The sequence below is a fragment of the Oryx dammah genome, unplaced genomic scaffold (assembly GCF_014754425.2).
Source record: "Oryx dammah isolate SB20612 unplaced genomic scaffold, SCBI_Odam_1.1 HiC_scaffold_25, whole genome shotgun sequence".
Classification (NCBI taxonomy): domain Eukaryota; kingdom Metazoa; phylum Chordata; class Mammalia; order Artiodactyla; family Bovidae; genus Oryx; species Oryx dammah.
In genome coordinates this window covers 59355879-59364146 of record NW_024070209.1, presented here as the reverse complement: position 1 = coordinate 59364146, position 8268 = coordinate 59355879, and the positions used below count along the sequence as shown (strand labels likewise).

Below are 8268 nucleotides of genomic sequence, written 5' to 3'. Positions count from 1 at the left end.
TTGGTGGCACAATGGGCCTACTAAAAATTTGGTGGGCTGCTTGCTATTTCTTCAGCAAAGAACAATCAGTAAAGCACTTGATGGGCACTTGGGGACAAGAGAGGCAACCATGTGAAGGGCCGCGTGCATGTGACTTTCATAGAAAATACTATTTGGTGATGATGAAGTACGCAAAGGGCAGTTATGCTGAAAGAAAAAACCTAGGGTAGGGGAAGATCAAGGGTGGTTGGCATGGAAGCTTACCCAGCAAAAACACGCAATGCTAAGCCAATTACAGGGATTATATAGTGTCTTAATTTTTAGGAAGGATTCCTTGTTGAAGAGGCCACATTCAGCCTGGGGAGACACCGAGGTAAATTTGAAAAAGACTTGACCACGTACTATTTAGGTACCTTTTCTACATCTCCGAGAAAATTACGAGGCGCACCTTCTCAACATTCTGGTCCCCAAACCAGGCATTTAAAATGCATTAGAGAGGTCTGGGGCCTACAGTTGGCCTCCACTGAGGTCTTTTCGCTCCTTTTTTCCACCCTACCCTTCCCCGAAGAAAAACACAGCTGGGTGTGCCCTCTCTTTTAGGAGCGCAGCCCCCATCTGAGGGGGCGGGTCCGGATCCCGGCGGGCTCAGGCCCCGCAGGCTGGCGGGACTCGGCGGGGGCGGGCCAGCGCGGGTCTGAGAGAAGCCGAGAGAATGCTGGCTGGCGCGCGCCGCGCTCAAACTCGCGCCACCACTAGCTCACAAGCTGCGCCCCACTCCCTCCGTCACCAAAGGCGCCCAGCCAATGAGCGGGCCGGAAAGGCCGGGCCTGCGGGCTAAGCAATGGGAGGGGGAGCGACGGGAGGGGGCGGGAAGTCAAGGGCGGGCCACACTTGATTGATAGCTCTCTGGAACCAATCCTCCGCACGGCTTCTCTTCGCTCTCCTCTTTGCTCGGCTCAACTCTTCGTCCCACCTCCTTCTCCTCCACCCGGCTCCTCGTTCCTTTGCGACCCGCCCCGCTTCCCCTCCCCCACTCTGCGGGCAAATCGCTGCTGGAAAGAGGCGGGGGCCTAAGCAGCGGGCTTGTGTGGCGCCTTGAAGTGGGATTGACAGGCTGCCTGACCAATAGAAGGTACGCTGATGGCGCGGCTGTGGCTGGTACCGGCCAATGGGCTAGCGGGCTGGGGGCGGAGGCCCAGGTTCCAAACGCTCCGCGGCGCCATGGGCTGAAAACTCAACCGAGATGGAATCTCCCAGTCTGAACCGGTTTCAACCGGTTCCGAGTTTGAGGCACTAGGAGGAGGGGGAGAAGCGGCTGCAGCGGCCGCGGCAGGAGCAGCGGGAGCTACAGCATCAGCAAGAGCAACAGTAGCTACAGCCCGGGCGGCGGTGCCTGTTCCAGTCTTTGCTGCTGCAGTCCGTGCAACCACCCAGAGGGGGAGGGGGGAACCACCAGTCGCTGAGGAGCAGGAGAAGGGGGGAAAGTTTAGGCGAGCCTGGGTGGGGGGGGCCAGCGCCGGAGCCGCGTGAGAGAGGGAGCCGTATTTTGGTAGGGGGAAATCGGACTGCAACTGGCAGCAGAGCGTCCCCCGGCCGTGTGGACTCTACAGCCCCTACTCCTGCCGCTCCTGCTGCCGCCTGTGGCTGGAGGGTCCCCCTGGGGCTGAATCTCTGGGACTTGACCCCGTTCCCCTCCCCCTTCTCTCACTCCCCAGCCAGGCGGGAGCATTTATCCACAGATTAATTCCCTTTTTTGGGGGGGGGCGGGTGAGTGTGCGTGTCGGCGGGAGGTGTCCCCGAAATAGTAAATATTGTTGAGCTTTTTTTTTTTTTTTTGCCCTCATCCTCTTCGTTTGTAAATTTCTTTTTTAAGGTGGGAAAACTGTGAAACCCACCTTGATTTTCCACCCCTCTTCCCCCTCCCCGTCCTCCCTTGCCCTAATACCCCGACAAGGAAGGAAGAAGCAGTTGGTTCAATCTCTGGGTAAGTCGACTGTGTCTTCGGGGCCGAGGGTCGGGCGGCGGCGGCGCGGCTGGGCGGGAGGAGGCTGGCGTGGGGCGCGGCGGCGGCGGCCGCGGGAGGCGAACCGGGGAGGCGGCGGCGGGCCCATAGCAGAGCTTGCGATTGAATGGAGCCGCTTCTGCTGCTGGGGGATGGAGGCGGGGAGGCGGCCGCGGAAGGGGAGCGCTGGCTGGGTCATTCGTGTGTGCGGTGAACGGTGGCGGAAGGCAAGGAGCGAAATAGTGAAGTCGGGCCCTGCGCGGGGGTGGAAGGGCTTCTCTCAGCCCGGTGGGCTGGGGAGAACTTGGGGAGATTTCAGGAACATTTCTGTAAATTATTAGGAGTGGAAGTTTCCAGAAATATTTAGTGCAGCAGCATTGAAACGTCCGCCTGCATCACGTGGCCCTTCGGTGGAGAGCTTGGGATCGCGGGAGGGAGGGGCTGTGGAGTCCTTGCTCCTCCTGCAGGTAAACTCAGAATCCCTGGGTTTTTTAAGAGTAGAAACAGAAGCAGGAAAGGTTAGTTGCTTTTTCAGGGATCTGCAGATGAGGTTCCGTGCTGTAGTTTGTTTCGGGGGACTTGGGTGAGTTAAAAGTGATCAACTCATTTACTGCTGGCATTGTACAGTAGGTGATACCCTGATTCTCCTTTATTCCGATGCCTGAGTTTGGGGTGGGTGGGAGGAAATGGTGTGCTGGAGGAAGTATTAAAAGATTTGCCCGACGCGGACCTCCTCTGATCACGCAGAGGCCATGCTGCATAGAGAATGGGGCGGTGAACTTCAGGCGCCTGGTCTAAATGCCTCCTCCCGAGTATGGGCGGGGTGAGAGCGTGCTCCAGTCTGCTATAGTTAGAAGTGCTGCACTTCGCTTCGGGTGGGAAGAGAGGGGGAGGGCGGGCCTTAGTGAGGTGTGTTTCTACTGAATGAAGCAGGCAGTTGCTCACACACCTAAAGTAGCAGTTTCTCCTTGTAGAGACTTGCTTTTTTGACCTCCTATGTAGTTATCATAAAGCAGCGGTTATGATTTTCTGGTTTTGGGATGGGAACGCGCAGTGTGTAGCTGCCTGCCTCTTCAGTTTGAAGTGGCAGTGGAGGTATTTTGTTAGTTACTTGTGGAGTCACCACATGGATGGTTAATACTTTATATTTACTATGCTGTGAGTGGAATTTAGGATTGGATGTCTCAAGAAGAAAAGGCTTTTGTGGTCTCTCTCACCTCTCCCTCTATGGCTTTTTGCTATCTGCCTGATTGTACATCTTAAGCATGTGGGACACTGCTGTTAGTGGAAAGAATGTTTTGGAAGCTATTTGATTTGGGAGACTAAATGTGCTTGGCATTGACCAGAAAGCCGCCATTTCTGTACTACTTACAGTTAAAGAATAGGTAGGTCATTTGGAAGATAGTAGCTAGTTTTAAGGGTGGCATGCCCTGCTGTATTTAATACAAGCTTCTATTCTGAACCTGATCTTTTCACAGGAATTTGTTTCGAAGGAATTTGTAAGGACAGTGTACTTGAAAACTGTTTGAGTCACTTTATTTTTGGTTTTGGCTATTAATTTTTAAGATCGTTCTGATTTTTAGAATTGTATGGCACTCGAATGGGGGGAATTTACATTTGACATTTGTGCAGTATATATATTTTTATTAGTATTTAGATCAAATATTGTGTGTCCAGTATTTTGTATTTGAAATACATTTAATAACTACTGTAGAAAATTTTGAAATCTCACCACTGTCAATAGTGGATGGAAAGACTTAATTCTTAAATTCATAATTCCTCAACTTTTACGTTATATCTAACCTAACTGATCATTCAGACTTTGTTGTAGTTGACATCATTAAAACCTTTGAGTTAAATATTGAAATTGCTGCCGTTATTAAGAACGTTTTTAAACTGTTGTAAAATACCTAAGAAATAAGCCTTTTTCCTAACAAGCTAGTTTGTTCAGATCCAGTGTAATCCGGTTAGCCACCCCATTTCCTGGTCTTGGAAGGTTAAAAAGAGGGGGAGAAGTAGAGACGACCATATGACCTTGTTGGGGTCTAAGTGTTGTAAACCAGGAGTGCTTAACCCAAGGTTTCGTGTGTGGCTTTCAGAATATCCTGAATAGTCTGTAATTGTATATGAAGTTGTGAATTTTTTTTAAATTGGCAAGAGCCATCCTGTTCGTTTGATGAGGCATCTTGACCCAAAAACGGTTGAGTACTGATTTAGCCAGACTTAAGCATCACTTGACTTTGAAGAAAAGTAAAGGGAAAGATTTTTTATAATGTTGGACAATAAAAATGTGCACATGCGCCAGCCCCTTGGAGTAGAATCCTCTTAAAAGGATACCATTGCATGTGAACCAGTAGATTTCAGCCAGTACATTATTTGATGTGAAGAAGCTCCTTTTTCTGTTATGGTAGAATTTGCTTTTTTTGCATGGTGAGTTGTCAGGATAGTTAGCAAGCTTTTTGCTTTGCTAGCGAATACCTGGGAATTTTTCTAAAAAATCTTTAGACATTACTATGAAGTTTTTTTTCTAGACCATATATGTTCAAGGAGCTTGTGCACTTGTAATTTAAACTCCCACATTTATTCAAAGAAGAAACAATATAGATGGTTTCATTGTATGTAGAAGGGTAAATTCTATGTAAGTTGAGGGTATGAGATTGGTTAGACTTGTAGTTCCTGCAAATCATTGCTATATATAGGGAAACTTGGATACCACATTTAGTTTTTAGTGTCTTAGATATGTTTTTAAAATTAAAGTAGCATGAAATAAGGGAAAGTGAACTTTTACTGAGCTAAAAGGCCCTGCTTAGGAAGAGGGGGACATCCATATGAACTTTATCTCCATTTAAAAAGTTGAGATCAGGATTTTCAATTGTATCATGTTAAAAACGGGTTAAGATAACTTTATATGCATGTTAGTAGAAAGAACAGTACGATTTTTCTCAGGTCTAAAAATAAAGTAGATCCTAATAATCAATGTAGTTATGGAGTACCTAAGTAGCTTCAGGATTTGCTTTTACTATCTCAGTTGTTTAGGTAAAAATCTCCAAAATACAAAGTAAAGTATTTGGAAGAACATGGTGAAAGTGAAATAACTAGAGTAAAAACTTTTTGACTGATAATGTCATAGGCGCCTTAAAGTTTTTTTTGTTTATTTTCAGTAATCTATGCCAGCAATTATGACAATGTTAGCAGACCATGCAGCTCGTCAGCTGCTCGATTTCAGCCAAAAACTGGATATCAACCTTTTAGACAATGTGGTGAATTGCTTATACCATGGAGAAGGAGCCCAGGTAAAGTAGCTGACCAAAATATTATTGCAGCATAATAGTTGCCGGGTTTAGAATAAAATTTGAAATTACCACCATTTAAAGAAGTGTTCCATAGTTTGTATTAAGTTGGAATTATATATTAACTCTGAGAAGTGGTCTGTAAAAATAAATCGCATTATATTTTCAAACGGTTTAGAGTGGAATGTTTTGGAATATTCTTGTTCTGTCCTTCAGCAAACTTTATCCCATTTACTGAAAGATCCCAGTGTATTAAATATTTTGTAGATATTAAAAGTCGTATGTCCCCTATATATTGGAATTAATAGAGTCTTCTATTTTGAAACATTTAAATTGTAGAAGTACTTCACAGATAAAACTTTTTTTAGAAATCCAACAGTACCAAGTGTCTGAATTTTAGCACATGTAAAAGTGCTGCTGTTAAAGTAGGAGATTGTCTTAACATATAATGTTTTGATAAGTTTAAGGCATTGAGGTTTTTTTTTTCCCTAAACAGAAGTGTTTGTAAATTTAAACTTTTATATGTTACAAGAAACAACAATCTTGAGTCTTCACCTTGTGTACTTAATAGTGTAAAGTTTTAAATGAGTAAAAGTTTTTGCTTTGGGGTTAAAAAGACCTTTTAAAGTGATGTGACAGATATCTTATTAGTACAATTTTGTTGCCAGAAAGTACATTTCTGGGAGATAGTATATCTTTAAGATACTGAGTTATATTGAATATTTGCCTAATTAAACCCTGGCTACTTTGATAATTTTTAGAAACCTCTGAAAGGTGGACATAGTAGAAGATAGTCTAAAAAACATGGTACATAAATATTAGCAAGTATATAAATATTTCTGTTCCCTTCTGAAATCTAACATTGAGGACCATGTAAGTTGTATGAGTGGAAAAAATAACTCTTCAGTGATTTTGTAAGCTTGTTAGTGCAGTTTTACACTCCTAGGGACTTTTGATCAAAAGCATTCTGAAAAGTATCTGTATTTACTACACTTAGCTTGTAGTAGTTGTTTCCTGATGATTATATGTTCAACATGAAGTTTTAAGCTCCATTTCATCCCAACATGATGTATGCAAAACAGCTGCTTTGGGAAGAAAGTATGAAAGTAAGATTGAAATGCATGAAGTGAGGGGTTTGTGGCTCAGTGCTAGAGAATCTGCCTGCCATTGCAGGAAACATAGATTCCATCCCTGGGTCAGAAAGATCCCCTGGAGAAGGAAATGGCAACCCACTCCAGTATTCTTGCTCGGGAAATTCCATGGACACGAGAGCCTGGCGGGGCTACAGTCTATGGGGTCACATGTTTAGTGACTGAACAACAACAACAAGGTTGGGCTCAACTTTGTATTAGAAGCACAAGTCTGTAAGCCACTAGGAAGATTGACGTTTAATTTTATCACATTATTAAGCTACCACTGCTGTCTAGTCTTTGTTCTTTTTTAACCTGGTTCACAGTGTCTAAAAGTATGATGACTAAAGAGACCAGGGCTCTACGCTTATAATTGGAATAGTGGTTATGAAGAATAGGGTGTAATACTACTATTAGTAATGTTTCATAGTGTTGAGGTATAGTGATTTTGTTTTAAATTTGATTTCTGAATAGAGAGTAGATTTAGAAAAGTTTTACAAATATTTTCACATTTATAAAAGCAAAATTAACTTTCTCAAAAGTAAAAATTTTATGTTAGATCTCTCATAGGACAAATCAATTGTATAAAGATAATCAGTAAGTTGATACTTGTTATAGATTAGGAAACAGGCTTAGAGCCTAAAGGCAGCTAAGAACCCTTTTTCTGTTGGGGTATCTTTAAACTTCCTTGTTCAGTTGGTTTTTTATATACCACCTCTTTGAGGGTTTTTATTTTGGATAAAAAGTTTGGAAAGCATTGTTTTAATGTTAGATGTCTTAATTTTATTCCAGTAAGGTTTCTGGTCATTCCTCTGGAGTCTCATCCACAAAGTGTTCCCTACCTTGGAAGAGACTGGAGGGTTAGTGATGAGGTTTTGTAAAGCACTTGTTACCAGTGACTGCTACTTTAAGGGTACTTTTGAAAGTATAGTAAAGAAGATATGTGATGTAAATGCACATGTATGTGATGTAAACTCATTGTTTTAATATATGGTTTGGTGGGGAGTGTTTGGTTTTGGTTTGTCATAAAATACACGCTGATTAAGCTTTCAAACTCACCTTTATGTAGCCTAACTTTTTAAAAATGATAACATAACTTTGGAGAGAAATTATTAGAAGAGTGTAGGTAGAACTTTTGCTTAGATGGGTAGTATAGTAAAATTTTAGCACTGTAATATTAGGACTACCTTCTGTTATAAACATTTTTAGCCAAGTAGGCCACCAGGAGAAAAAAAAAATGATAGAGTTGGGTGTTTTCTTCAATGCTGTGTTAAGTGTCTTGAACTCTTTTATCTATTGCTTAGCAACTAAAATACTTTCACCATTCAGTTAGTAACACAGGGAGATGCCAGATTTTCTCTTTGGTTTCCTTTTGTGTCTTTTAACCCCTCCTGGGCTTTTAAGTTAGGAAAAGAATATGTTATATAAGGGGACAGTGGGATTAGGATAGTTTTTTAAAAAGATGCAAATACTAGAAGTAACTTTTGAGAGTAAAATTATGACAGAATGAATGATATAAAAGGAAGGAACATGATTTATGCAGAGTTTGAAATGAAAGTAATACTGTGGAAAGTATTCATTTATAATATGTAGAATGCTCATCACTTCAAAACTGATGAAGTTGTATCATGACCAAATAACTTTCTAGGCATGGATGTTTAATACACCTTATCCTCTTAATATGGGTTACTATACTACATTCAAGTCTTTATCTAGTTGGATATTGTCTCTAGTTAGATATTCTCAGGGGAAGAATCAAAACACTGCTAAAATGGGCTTTGACCCTGAATAATTCACGTGACTATTTTTTCTACTTTTGTTGGTTGGTTATTATATAATACAGTTAGAACCCTTTAAAGCCATCAGT

At 42.6% G+C, this 8268-nt stretch overlaps 1 protein-coding gene across 2 annotated transcripts in view; it reads left to right on the top strand.

The window, feature by feature from the left end:
* The first annotated feature begins 1101 nt into the window (after positions 1 to 1101).
* The window catches only part of XPO1 (exportin 1), a 43259-nt gene continuing 36092 nt past the window's right edge, over positions 1102 to 8268 (top strand). Inside the window, exons 1-2 of one of the 2 annotated variants that reach the window (XM_040224002.1) lie at positions 1102 to 1963; positions 5143 to 5274. In XM_040224002.1, the coding sequence (XP_040079936.1) occupies positions 5149 to 5274 (126 nt within the window). In that variant the 5' untranslated portion in view covers positions 1102 to 1963; positions 5143 to 5148. Of the gene's footprint in view, positions 1964 to 2023; positions 3367 to 5142; positions 5275 to 8268 lie in introns of those variants that run through there. The other variant, XM_040224003.1, reaches the window with a different exon arrangement.